This window comes from Chenopodium album, chromosome 10 (assembly GCF_948465745.1).
Source record: "Chenopodium album chromosome 10, dcCheAlbu1.1, whole genome shotgun sequence".
NCBI classification, from domain to species: Eukaryota; Viridiplantae; Streptophyta; class Magnoliopsida; order Caryophyllales; family Amaranthaceae; genus Chenopodium; species Chenopodium album.
In genome coordinates this window covers 57,465,198-57,479,159 of record NC_137843.1, presented here as the reverse complement: position 1 = coordinate 57,479,159, position 13,962 = coordinate 57,465,198, and the positions used below count along the sequence as shown (strand labels likewise).

Sequence of the window (13,962 nt, the reverse complement as noted above, 5' to 3'; positions counted from 1 at the left end):
GTATTACCAATTTACTGTACTCATTTTGTAGTTATGTAGACGACTCTTTAATGATCATGGGAATGATTAAGTGTTATTTTGCTGCCTTCAAGCTATGGAGTATTCATATTATGCTATTTTTTTTTTCTCTATCCTATTATATCTTCATTTATGATTGTATTTTCACTATGCGAGTTGTTTTTTCACCCGTTTTACTTAAATTGTTAGTTGCAATTAGTGACTTTCTCAACATATAAGACACATATTTGTGAATCGTATATTTAACACATTACTCAGTTACCCACACAAAACAACACACTTTATAGGTGGAAAAACCCATGGGGCAACCACAACCCCTGTAGTGATGTAACCTTTAAAACAACAAGTTATTACTCCATCAATTCAAGATATCCGATCAAATAATCTTGTGTTACTACATAATGTTTCGCCCATAGTTTCCCCAACCTAACATGCTGCCGTTAGTATAGTGCTTATCTGATTAACATAAAGACACCCAAAAAATCAAAAGGTGGAAATGGAAAAATATCAACACAATAATTTATTACTCTGTTAATTAAGATATCCGATTAAACAATCTTGTTCTACAACATATGTTTCACCCATAACTTTTCAATCCTAACATGCCATCGTCAATATAATACGTGTTTATCTGATTAACATAAGGACGCCAAAAAAAAACGACGGTGGAAATGCAAAAATATCAATACACCCTCAAGCGCCACCACAACAAACCAAGCCAAACCCTTTTAAGGGCTTTAACACTATAAATGGCGGGAGTCCAAAATTCACCATTTTCTTCTAATTTTGCTTTTGTCGTCAACGATCTTCTTAATTATTTACACTCCTCAACTCCCTATAAAACCCTTAATTTGCAAATAAACCCCTGTAACTTCCTCACTTAATCACTCACACCATCTTCTCTCTTCTTTCTCTCTCTTCCTTTTCTTCTCTTACTTTCTCTCTCCTCTTTCTCAGTCGTCGTCTTCTTCGTCGTTGTTTCACTGTGTTTCGCCGATTTCTCACCTGCATTATCGATTCTGATTCCTCTTTTCGATGTACCCGATTTCTAGGGTTTTTCGCATTATCTGAAAAAAAATTAAATTCCGAAATTTAGGGTTTTTTTCCGTTGATTTTTCGCGATTTTTTCTGACCTAAGTATGGAGGCTGCGGCCGCTGCTGGACGCGGCGCTTCGCTGTCTCAGTCGGCGTCTCAGTTGCCATCTCGTAAGCAATGGCGTGCCGTTTCGGAACAATCCGTTCGAAGCTCTGGAACTGAGGTACTTTATTTGAATTTAATTTGGTGTTAATGTTTGTTTGTTTGGGTAATTGCATGTGATTTCTGGAATTAATCGAAAAATTAGGGTTTGAATGGACCAAATTTAGGGTTTTGATTATGATCTGGCTCATCTGTTTCGTTTATAGGACTTAGAAAGGTCGAAATTAGGGCAATCTGATGAAAGGACTATATACGAGGTAATCTATGTGTTTGTTGTGATGGATTTTGTGAGCTTGTATTGAGAAATTCAGTGAACAAGTGATTTAGCGTGGTTCGTTTTTTCACTTGGGTTAAGGTACAGCAGGGACAAGAGCCCATTGATGGGGTAGACTTTTGCTCAATACAAATGGACGGGATTATGGGTATGGAAGATGGGATTTTGCAGCAAAGAATTCATAGTTTGGCTAGACAGAGAGAAGAGATGCAGCAAATGGAGATAGAACTTAGGGCTCAGTTGATTGCTAAATCCGAGATTGTGGAAATGCAGAATAGCTTTGATGCTCGGTTCAAAGAACAAGACACTGTTGTCGCAAGGCTTCAGGTTTTGATTGAAATAAGACTTTTGATTTTGTAGTATTGTAATTGTTTTGTTGTAGTGTTGTGTTGAACTGGGTAGTTTTGGTTTGGCAGGAGCAACTTCATGAAAGAGACCAATCGATGCGTGAACTTGAGAGGAAGATAGAGGAGAAAGATCGAGAGTTACATGCTGTGAGATTGGATAATGAAGCGGTCAGTTTGATTTGAAAAAAAAAAACTACCTGTGGATATTTGTCTATTTATTTATTTTTTGGTTGTGTTGCTTAGAGGTTTGTTTGTTGAATAATCTTTTTGACAGGCTTGGGCTAAGGAAGATCTTCTAAGGGAGCAAAACCAAGAAATAGCGAACTTCAGGTGGGGCTTCTCAATTTCAATTCTATTCATTTCTGAATTTTATTGTGCATTGTGATTAGATTCTGTTACACATCTTCCAAATTGTTTTCACCTTTTATCTTCACTAAAAGGATGGTATCATTGCCTCTCCCTCACCATTTGGATTGATGCTCTTTAACTTAGCTTCTATCATCCATTTGGTTTGATGCTCTTTGACTTTGTTTCTATCATCCATATAGATGAAACATGAAATAAGTTGTGTTTTCTCAAGATGGTTAATTTGGCATCTCTCTCCAAGATGAATATTCCCCCCTTTAAGTGACACTAGAAGATTGATGTATTTTCTTCATTGAATAGGAGGGAGCGTGATAACATTGAAGCTGAGAGAGCTCACCATAGACAACAGATACATGATCTTCAAGAACATATTCAGGATAAAGAGAGACAGATGTTGGAGTTGCAAGAGCAGGTGTGGTGTAATTTCCCGTTAAATGCTTTGTTGTCATTAACAATAATGTGCACGTTCTTATTCATTAATAGATCCCAATAAAGTTACTTTAAGTACCTTGAGGGGATAATTTCTTTGATTTTATCTTATGGTTGGGGGTGTAGCCGTGTAGGAAATAGCTAGCTGTTTGCTGCATCTCGCAATTCTTTACAGTAAGCTCTGCTGATGTTATGCATACTTCTGATTCTGTTATATATTTTACTTGACAGCATAGGGTAGCTCAAGAGACAATCCTCTACAAGGATGAGCAGATACGGGATGCACAGACTTGGATAGCACGAGTGCAGGAAATAGATGCCTTGCAATCAAGTAATTTGCAAGCTGAGCTACGGGAACGTACAGAACAGTATAACCAACTCTGGTTGGGTTGTCAAAGACAGGTTGACTTTAATAATGTCTAGCATGATTTAGATAGCCATTTAGGTTATATTGATTTTAGAGAATTGCTTAATTGTTTGAGTCAAAATAATTATTTCAGAAATTATTTTATGCTCTTGATTTGTCATTTCTGTTCTCCTGCACAAGTGCTGTATCATATTCTTTCTAGGTTATTTAGTTGTTTTAGGTGCTTAGTTTCATGTTAGCCAGTTCCTAATTCAGATTGCTGCATGCATGTGTAACTTGATTGTCAACAATCTCACAGCGTGTGTTTAGGGGAAGAGGTGGGGGGGGGGGGGTTCTGAATGCGCCCTTTCTGCAGTTTTTAATTGTAACCTGATCTGAAAATGTCAAAATTCAGTTTGCAGAGATGGAAAGGGTGCATGTGCAGGCCATTCAGCAGCTTGAGCTGTCTGGTGTCAGAGGAAATAGCGGAACATATAGTGCTGAATCACAGAATACCTCTAGTGATAGTTCTCAAATTGGACCAAACAGTGGAACTCGCGTTGAAGCCAATGGTGGTGGGGCATCAAATAGTTCTGGAGGACTTCCTAATGGGAATTCAGATAACTCTCAATCATATGTTTCTTCTGGCAATGCATCTTCACAGGTAAGGCTATTTTATCTGTTTAGAGTTTTCAACTTTCTTTGCAGTTTAACATATCTGATACTATCCATCTTCTTTTGTCCTCTCGCTTTATCTTTCCTATACACTAAAAGGAAGAACCATATGGACAACTTAATTTGTTTACATGTCTGCTTATGGAGTGGCAAATTGCTGTAATGTTATAGTGATTTTCAACTTGCTAAAAAGTGTATAAAAGGCACGCTCGAGGCAATGAGGCTCAAGGTGATAGGTGTCAAGTGCCTTTTTTGGGTTAGGTGGGGTGACTTCAAAGTGGCACAGTGAGGAGCAAATCATCTTTTTTTTAAGAGTTACGAGTAATTCTTATTTTATGTGCCTCACAACTCTGCTTCGCGCTAGGCTCTAGGACTCCTTTGTTTGCCTTGTTGGTTCTATACGTTGCCTAGTAATGCTTTTGTATTAGACCATTCAGATGTTACTTATATTGTTTTTAAGCAGTTCTACTTTGACCCTTCGTTTTCACCATGTGGACCCAGTGATCCACTAGGCTACAAGTACGTGCTTGCCCACAACTAGGTTGTAGTTTCTTGCTTGATTAGTGATTCATCAATGACATTCTATTTAAGCACCCACAAATAGCTTGGAAGGGAACTGGCCCACTTTGTTTGAGATAAAAAGATTATAATCCTATCTCCACTGATGCCAGCTTGAGTTGGGTTTAAGGTTAAATCGAGCGTTAGCAAATGAACTCTCTCCTTCCCCCATCATAAATATGGGTACCTCTACCCTTCATAAGAACGTTTTGGATTCGAGTTAAAGCAAGCTAGAATATTTTTAAGGTACCAATTATGTTAGAGACTCAGAGTAGTGTGTGTGTGGTGCTGATAAGTAAAGGAGTTTGTAGGGACGAAAGAAGATGGATAGTATCAGTCACTACTACCTCAAGTTTGTGTTATCAGATGATATGCAATGAATGCTTTGTCTTGATTTTCTTTTTGATGACTGAAGGATATTGAATATGTTGTATGAGTTCATGGCCTTTTTGTTATTAACTGCAACTCCCTGTTTTCCTTGTAGACCAATCATGCTCCTAGTCTTCCTCTCACTCCATCCATTATGGGGATGCCTTCCTATCTTCCACCTGGACAGGTAACTGCAATGCATCCATATATCATGCATCAACAAGGAGCTAACCACAATGTAGCATCACAAGTTCCTCAGTCCCATGTTGGGCATTTTCAATCAGTACCAGCACTGAATTCTCTCCAACAGTGGCAGAACCAACAGGTATGAGCTTATTTTTGTTGTATTCTTGTATATCAAATTGGTGTGGTGAAAATATTATTTTATCCATTGTTCATATCATTTTTAGGCCGTCTCAGAAGGTCATTCTATCAACTCTCAGAATCAATACTCACTGTCCCAAGCAGAAGAAAACCCTTCAAGATCAGATTCGAGTTATGGCTATGAGTACTCTGTCAATGGACAAAGCGTGCATCCAGATTATCTTAATGCTCATCTCAGCCAAGGAGTTGATCCTAACTGCCAAATTACATCTAACGAGGTTGCACAGGTATTTCTATGGGATATGTGACTCACAAATTTGATTTCGTATGTATTGTTTTCTTAATATAAAAATTCACAATTATTTATTTCAATATGCAGACTCTTGAATCTGTGGAGAAGAGCTTTTTTGTTGGCCCTGACACTCAGCACAGCTTACAGCAGATTTCTTCACACTTCCAAGAGGCACTGCGTTTGGACCCTCTCCATCAAACTAGTGAAATTAAGGTTCGTTCTTGTTTTTGTGTGAAGCTTATAAAGTTGATTATTTATTTTAAGTGAACTCTGTGGAAAAGGACTTACTTAGGTGTTAGAAGTTTACTAATTACTTGCTTTTATCATGTTTTTATAGACCGACGATAATGATGCTGGGAACATCATTTCCAACAATGGGACTGAAATGCATAATGTCGTGACAGAGCAACCTTGCTCTGCTGTCGAGCAATCACCATCTGAATCATCTGCTCACACTGTGCCGTTTGCTGAAGCTACTGTGAACAATGCTGATGACGTTGCTTCAACTGAATCTTTTGTCTCAACTGATCAGTCAAATGGGTTATCGACTAGAAAGATATCAGAGTCTCCTCTTCTTGATGAAAGAGCTTTGTTAGCTTGCATTGTTCGAACTATCCCAGCAGGAGGCAAAATTCGTATTAGTTCAACGGTAAATGGGCTAAATAGTCAAATTTACTTTTACTTTGGTGTAAGTGTTGAGAAATTTTAAGCCTAATGGGTGGTTTCATTGAACTTGATGCTGATACAGCTTCCAAATAGACTTGGAAAGATGCTTGCTCCTCTTCACTGGCATGATTACAAGAGGAAGTATGGTAAACTTGATGATTTTGTGAGCAGTCACCCTGAAGTAAGTCCCTTATCCAATACTTTTGTCTTTATGCAAACTGGAATATGGTGGTTACACAGTTCATTTGTGTGTGTAGCTTTTCTTAATTGAAGGGGATTACATACAACTTCGTGAAGGTGCACAAGGAATTATTGCTGCTACAGCAGCAGTGGCAAAAGTCGCTGCAGCAGCTGCTGCGTCATCTCCTTACTCATCCTTTTTTCCTCCTGTGGCTGTCACGCCAATGGCTGATGCTGGTCGAGTTAAGAAGTTATCGTCCTTGGAACCTAAACCATTGAGAAATTCTGTTGACAGTTCACATTCACCAGCTATGCAGAGCCGTCATTCTAATGGTTCTGGCTATGTTTCTGGAAGCCTGTCCAATGTGAAAATTTTGAGCAAGTCAAAAGATTCTTTGGAACGCAATGGCCATGAGACAAGGTCTGGCCAGCAGCCTCTGATGGTTCCTGCTGAAAATGGTGTGCATTCTGATAGATCTATTCTTGGCAATCCTCAAATCCAGGTGCCAATCCATGCAAGGGGCAGTGCCAAATTTTATCGCTAAATAGCAGGGCAGGTAGCTCTCTTGAATTCCCATTTGACTAGTTATATCATTGCTGTAGCAACTGTAGCTTGTGCTAACTCATTTTGTTGTTTTTGTCTGCAGGACTGCTGGATTGGATTTGAGATAATAGTAAGTGTTTTGATTATTTCATGGCTGTGTATTTGATCTTTTTAGCTTTTCTAAGATCGACACCTTCCTCCTCGTAGCACGGTTAGCTGTGGCCTGTAGGTTTAATTGGCTGTGTGCTTGTTTGAAAATTGAATTACTGCATATGGCCGGCCCTACTTTTAGTGTTCTCCTTTCAAGCATGTAAACCTAATATCTGGAATATGAATTTGCATCGACCCACACATATGCACTGAATAATGTGATTGTATTAACAGATGCTGCCATTCTAGTTAGTGTTCCCTGTCACCCATGCTTTGCTGATCAGATTAGACATCTACTATACCCCCCAATTTATGAAATTTGTTCTGCAATATTTTTTTAGTTTCTTTAAATCAGAACTTAGTATAATAAAATTCAAAGTTAGATCATGTACGCCTATGTGATTTCATCTACTAGTAAATATGCAAGTAATGTGACTTCTTTTTCATTCTCTTTATTTTTATGATTGTATTACATTAAATAAATGTATCATGTATAGTGGCTCTAATGCAGTGTTTATTTGGTTTTGACAGGATTCGCTTTTGAAAGGTAATGAACTTGTTTGGACAACATTGCTAAATGAGCCGTGGAAGATGTCCGCCTGGTTGAAGGAGCCAACTATCCCATTCAATATCTCCATTAATCTTTTGGTCTAACTGAATTTCTGATTGTAATGTCCATCTGATTTATGTTTTACCCTTTATCTTGATTGAAGAATTTTATAGCAACATGTTTATTCAAGCTAAGAGATTAAATTGATCTGTTGCATCTTTTTTCTTTTGTTTTGGTCATCCCTCCTGGTTTCCCTCCCCTTACATTTTATGTTATGCTTGCTCTAATTTTTGCCTCTTTTTTTCATGCTTTTTTTCGTCTCAGATACACTGATCTGTAAGGCTGATCTTGAATATACTTGGCAGAAAATTGTATACCTGCAAAATGCTGAACTTGCGCTCAATGCATCTCTTCAATTTTAAGAGAGTTGTTACGTCGTACATGAATAAGTTGTGGAATGAGTAATTTTAAATTGGTTTTACACTTTAATGATCTCTGTGAAATTCATACTTGGAGAGTTGGAGGGTGCTCCATTTTCATGATTTTAATTTCACTGCTCATGCCTACAATGGCTTAATTGAATTTATCCCTTTACCTTAGACTCCCAAACTAATTCAAATTAGGTCTTCTCGTACATAAATACCAGCAACAATTTTGCTAGATAAAGGTTTAAAAGTTTGAGGAAGCCCTAGTTTATCTCTTGATAAACAAAATTAGTTTGTCAAATGGCAAAATTGTAAATAAAATAGTTTATCTTCTTGATAATCACCATGACTTATTTATAAATAAATCAACTATTGTGGGGCCTATTTTTCAGTCATTATTGCATGACTGTAAATAAATCAACTATTGTGAGGTTCATTTTCAATAAAAAGTTGTTCAATTATTTTTTTGCCATTTGATAAACCTATTTTGTTTATTAGGGAGATAAACTTGTATTTTCCTCTAAAAGTTCATTCCTCAAGAATGCCTCTTTCTCGAAATACTTCATATATTTTAAATATTCTTTATGCCAAAAAAGTGAATAAATTGTTTATGTACCTTGGGTTTTTTTGTTTTTTTTTTTTTTTAAATGTCTGTATATTTTTGTTGTAAGTTTTAAAATCAAGATAATTTTAATAAATTTTACTAATTTTTGACTCCTTTTATGAAATACTTCGTATACTATATGACTTTATTTTTAATATTTTTTCTAAAAGTTGAAAATTGCAGTGATATTGAACAAACCCTAGTTTTATTATTGAATCTACTTGCTTGAAGTCATGTCTCAAAGTCACATACTCACATGTAGTTAATGCGAGTAGGTAAACCCTTAATCGAGTTAGGGGCTTTTTCTTCATAAAATGGTTAATTTCGTTTGCAATTTGTTAAATTAAAATAGCTTTTTACACAGCATTGACGTGAACGATATGTATGAAGTTTTTGGAAAAGTAGTCCATATGTATTCTTAATTCTATTTTGATTAGCTAAACTTTACTTGTCAAAATTAATTTACAAAACCATCTTTATCTACATCTTAATTCTTGTAAAAAGATAGCCTTTCATAATATTGCATGTGTCACCCTCCTCTATTCAATGAAAATATAATCCTAACCCTAACATGCATTTATTCCTAGTGAATGTCCAGGGAAGAGACTAAGGCCCTGTTCTCATCAGATTATTTTCAGTTCAGTTCAGCTCTAATAAGTTCAGTTCATTTCAGTTTAGTTCGGCTCTTAATTTACTTCTCTCATAAAATATTCATTTCAGTTTAGTTTAGTTTAGTTCAGTTCAGCTCTAATAAGTTCAATTCAGCTCATTTCAGTTAATGAGAGCAGACCCTAAAACCGCCAATCAGGTTCGAAAAAGTGATTCGATTAATGGGATTTGTTATATACTTATGAGATCAATAATATCGATGAGATTAATTTTCAAATTTTGACCTAAACATTAAGATATTACATAAATTAATCTACAATTGATCTAAATTAAATAACTAACAAACTAATAAAAAAAGTTTCAGAATTTCTTGTCCTATGGTATTGACTTAATTTTTGTGCATTGCATAAGATGAATTCTAATGTCATTATTATGAAAAGTAGTTGGCACAAAAGTTGAGCTTGATTATTCAAATGAAAAGTTTAATAGGCGAATAGAACGAACAATTCTTTTCCTATCTCAAAATATATGTTTCAAGTACACTTCACTTAGTACTCTATCTATCTATCTATCTATCTATCTATCTATCTATCTATATATATATATATATATATATATATATATATATATATATAAAGTGCACATTCAGCCTAAAAAATATGCATATTTAGTACATAATTTATGGCGCCCCCGGGGATCCGGAAAGGGAGAAGGAGCGCGCTCATGCCATCTAAAACGAGCGACGCGACGGGGGAGGAATTGACTCTGCTACTCTTTCATCCAAGCCCTATATTTAATTCAAAAATTATGCACATTCGTTTTTTAACTTTCATTTTCCTCTTCAACAAAACATATTCTTTCTCTCTTCTCCACTAAAGCTTATTCAAAGTTCCAACTTCTAATTTTAGAGGTGATAAAGTAAATATGGTTATGAGCAAATTGCAAACCTGGTAATAAGGATTGGATTTCTAAGCTTCGCTACTTAGGTGAGTTCTTATGTCAATTGCACTCCCGAACTCATATCGTTATTAAACGATGAAATGTGGAAATCATCAAGCAATTGATCGGACTTTAAATCATAAATAGACATACCTTAATCATATAGAGATTGAATATTCAACAATATGGGCTTTTAATAAAAATATGCATATTTAGTATAGAGGATTTGTAAATTTCTGCTAATCAATATGCACATAATTTGTAAATAATATATGCACATTTTTTACATAAACAATGCAAACATAGCATAAAAGTTATGCATATTTAATCTTCACTTTTTGATATATTCCCCTGTTACTTTTGAATTCTAAGAAAAAAATAATGGGGATGAAAATTATATATATATATATATATATAGGACCAAGTTATAATAAGAACCAATCATATAATAGGAACTAGGAATTGATCTGGACCGTCAGATCTAACACAAAAGGCGCGCGATCTGACGGCCCAGATTAAATCAGACGAATTGAATGAGTTTCACGAAATTCTCTCCTCCGCGATTTTCTCTCTCCTCCGCCATTATCTCTCTCCTCTTTCTCATATCATTGCTCCTCAAGCATTATTCAAGATTCTCAATTCAATCAACAGCTCCAATATCAGAAAAAATTGCTACAATTTACATACTTCTTCTATATTGTGCAAAATCTGTTGCAAAATTTCTCAACGATAGAGGTAAGCATTGAAAAATTCGTATAAATCGATGTTTAGGGTTTAATACTTTTTTCTCCTAATCAGATTATATATTCTATCAATTTGCAGCATAATTTTCAAATTCGTCAATAATTTGGTGCGTTTTCAGTTTAGCTAAGTGATTATAGTTGTTTTTATGGTGAAATTTTGAGGCTCGTAGTTATGCAAAACTTCAGAGAAGTTAGAATTTTTCAGTAATTTATTGTCAGTATGATCAATTTAAAGATCATAATACTGAAAGTCCAATCATATAAAAATTTTGAGGTAGGAATATTTTAAAGATTGATTTTCTTGCTTGAATCCTAAACAATTGGATCTGAAAACTTGCTTGGTATTTAAATTTATAAATCAATTAAATCAATCAGAGACAAGTAAATTTTCATATTGTTAAACAAGTTATTTGTATTGGTTGAACTGGGAAGATGTAGTACTAGTTTCAATTGTTCTAGTGTTAATATTTGTTGCAAATTTACTAAAAATAAATTAATTGCACTAAAATATATTAATGTAAACTAAAATGATTCAAATGTAAATAAAACTTCTGTAAAAGTAAAATAAATCTTGGTAAAGTGTGAAATTGGTCATGTGAGAACCTAGTTCTATAATGAGAACAAATTTTTGTAAAGTTCAAAATTATGTGAATTTTCTTATATTTTGTGTATGAGTTTGTGCAAATTATGAAAAAATATTACAAACTAAATTTGATTTGAGATGCTGCTAAGAGTTGTGTTGTTGTATTGGTTGTTGAGGTGGCATCGATGGTTGGGGTTTGCGAGGTTTAGAGGGGGGGGGGGGGGGGGGGAAGATAGATGCTTGTGCATTGATGTGTGTGAGTTCTTGATTGAGGATTATCCATGTGTTTCTATTTTTGGAGTTTGAGTGTTTTGCAATGTGTTGTGCTGGTGTGCGTGAGGTTTGTGATAGCACAACAACAACAAGCCATGGCAGGGAATCAGCTATAGCAGCAGCCTTGGCAAGGCAGCAGCTGCAGCAGCCTTGGCAGGACAACAACACTACAGTCCAGGAGATGTAGCTCTGCGTAATACACACATAGGTCTGACATGGGTAGTTGTTGGTTAGCCGTCAAAATAGGTGAAATTTTATTAGTTGAAACTTGAAACTTGGATGTAGCTCTGTGTAAACTTGAAAATTTCAAAAGCATTTGTAAGATGGATTGGCTATCATGACACTATTGCACCATTATAGATAACAAGCAAGATTTGGGTGGAGCTGTTATGTGATGTTGCTAATTTGCTATGCTTTGCTCACCCCAAGTCTCATGTCGTGCAATAAAGCAAAAGCGGGGAACTATCACATTAGTGTGGCTGTTATAACTCATCTTGGTTTACATTGGGTTTAAAAATACAAAAGATGAATAGGGTTGGATAATGTAGATTCCTATATCAATTGTCTAAAGTAAATGAAAAAGTATCTAAAGTGAATAAAAAAGACTCTAAAGTAAACCTATTAGCTTAAGTGGTAGAGCACTATGCGGATGCATAGAGATGTAGGTTCGATTCCTACATAGGTTACCTTTAAAAAGTAAATACAAAACATCTCAAAAGTATATCAAAAAAACTAAAAAGTAAATCAAATTAGCTCTAAAATATCAAATTATGTCTAAAGTAAATAAAAAACGCTAAAAAGTAAATCAAAATATCTTTAATGTAAGTACCAATTAGATTGATTAGAGAACTAGATTCAGCTCTATTATTTCTTCCTCCAACTTAAAGTAAACATGAAACACTTTAAAGTTAGTTAAAGTGTCACAAAAGTAAATAAAAAAAAACTATAAAATTATTTCAAGTTATGTGGGATCATCAAACCTACGTGGGATTCGAACCCACATCCTTTGCGCATTTGCATAATACTCTACCAATTGAGCTAGTAGATTAGTGTTATTAATATGTTTATGTAGTACCAATTCTAACAATGAAAACAAGTCATGCAAAGTTATTCAACATAATAAATTGAGCTAGTATATAAACATTCATAGTAAAGAAAAATTACTTAAAGGTAAATCAAAATATCTTTAAAGAAAATAAAATAATCTATCAAAGTAGGCTAGTATATCTTAAACATTTGAAGTAAAGGAAAAGTAAATAAATTTTTTTTAAAAGTAAATAAAGTTATCGCATAAGTAAATAAATAATATTTATAAACTTGGAATTTTTTCAGCAACAAGCCATGGCAAGGGCCACTGCATAGTGCAGTAGCACCACCGCTGAGTGCAGCATCACCAAGGGTAAGTGCAGTGAGCACCACTGCTGAGTGTTGCAGTAGCACCACAACATAGTGCAGCAGCACTACGGCTGAGTGCAGCAGCACGACTGCTGAGTGTAGCAGAAGCATGGTAGAGTCAAGAGAATGATTTACATTATTCGATATTCCAATGGATGACCAACAAAAATTACTCAGCAAGAACTAAGAAGTAATAGAAAAACTAAGCAGTAACATCAGACAACGCAAAGAAAAATCATACTTTCCAACTTCCAATTACATAACCGTATACTTGATTTATACCCGGTAAGTATATGTCTACCCCTCTTAATACCAATGAAAGAACTATAATTTTTCAAACTACCAATCTCCTTCAAATCTTTGATCTGCTAATAAGATCAGCACAAATCAATAAGAAAGGCTTGCTTATACAAACTAGGCCAACAATTGTGCAGCTGGCCATAACCAGCACAATACTTCCCTACCGTTATCTATCCACAGTCTTTAACATTATTCATCCCTACTGACTTAAGATAACATTCAAATGCTCTGCTAGTAAAATATGTCAAACGATGCAACATAAAGAAAGGGAGAAATCTTTTTAACCAACTGCCCTTTTGATTCACAGTCCAAGAGATAAAAATTACTGCAAACCCAACAATCAACAAACCCCAATTGCCATTACTACCAGAGGGTTTCTCAGTCCACAGGTAGCCTAACACCTCCTACTAACAGAGCTCCACCAATTCATCATCATATTATAGTCTTTCTTCTTTCAAGCATTTCATCAAACATGTAAAAGTCAATCTTAAGCTCTAGCTAAATGGTATAAATTCAAAAGTAAAGTAATTAAAAAAAAAAAAAAAAAAAACTGATCATCGCAATCAAATAATCCAAATTGAGTAAAATTACAAACCCTAACTGAATAAAAAAAATTACATACTAATCAAGGCGTAAATTCAATTAATAATTGATTAAAATGCAACAACCAACTGAATGTAAACACTAACTGGTGAATAAAAAAAATAGGAACATACTAATTCAAACCTTAATTCTAATACTAATTGATAAAAAAAAAAAAAACGCAATTACCAATTGAATGCAAACCGCAATTGAATCGAAAACA

At 35.0% G+C, this 13,962-nt stretch overlaps 1 protein-coding gene across 4 annotated transcripts; it reads left to right on the top strand.

The window, feature by feature from the left end:
• The first annotated feature begins 817 nt into the window (after positions 1–817).
• Positions 818–7,512, top strand: LOC145562663 (uncharacterized). 4 transcript variants are annotated; one of them, XM_081623023.1, is made up of 16 exons: positions 818–1,277; positions 1,423–1,473; positions 1,581–1,817; positions 1,907–2,005; positions 2,112–2,167; positions 2,504–2,615; positions 2,864–3,034; positions 3,394–3,642; positions 4,696–4,905; positions 4,991–5,191; positions 5,284–5,409; positions 5,534–5,845; positions 5,945–6,043; positions 6,120–6,599; positions 6,690–6,716; positions 7,268–7,512. In XM_081623023.1, exons 1-14 carry the CDS (start codon positions 1,158–1,160, stop codon positions 6,585–6,587), a joined length of 2,511 nt encoding a protein of 836 aa, XP_081479149.1. In that variant the 5' UTR covers positions 818–1,157; the 3' UTR covers positions 6,588–6,599; positions 6,690–6,716; positions 7,268–7,512. The 4 variants fall into 4 exon arrangements, with proteins under 4 accessions (XP_081479149.1, XP_081479148.1, XP_081479150.1 ...); XM_081623022.1 differs by having other exon boundaries at positions 1,578–1,817; XM_081623021.1 differs by having other exon boundaries at positions 819–1,277; positions 1,572–1,817.
• The last annotated feature ends 6,450 nt before the right edge of the window (positions 7,513–13,962 follow it).

Bases quoted from the DNA above. Each gene is read 5' to 3' on its own strand.
- LOC145562663 (XM_081623021.1), top strand. From the start codon at position 1,158: ATGGAGGCTGCGGCCGCTGCTGGACGCGGCGCTTCGCTGTCTCAGTCG. The intron at 2,006-2,111 runs GTCAGTTTGATT...TCTTTTTGACAG, and splicing joins TGAGATTGGATAATGAAGCG to GCTTGGGCTAAGGAAGATCT. The intron at 5,192-5,283 runs GTATTTCTATGG...TTCAATATGCAG, and splicing joins CATCTAACGAGGTTGCACAG to ACTCTTGAATCTGTGGAGAA.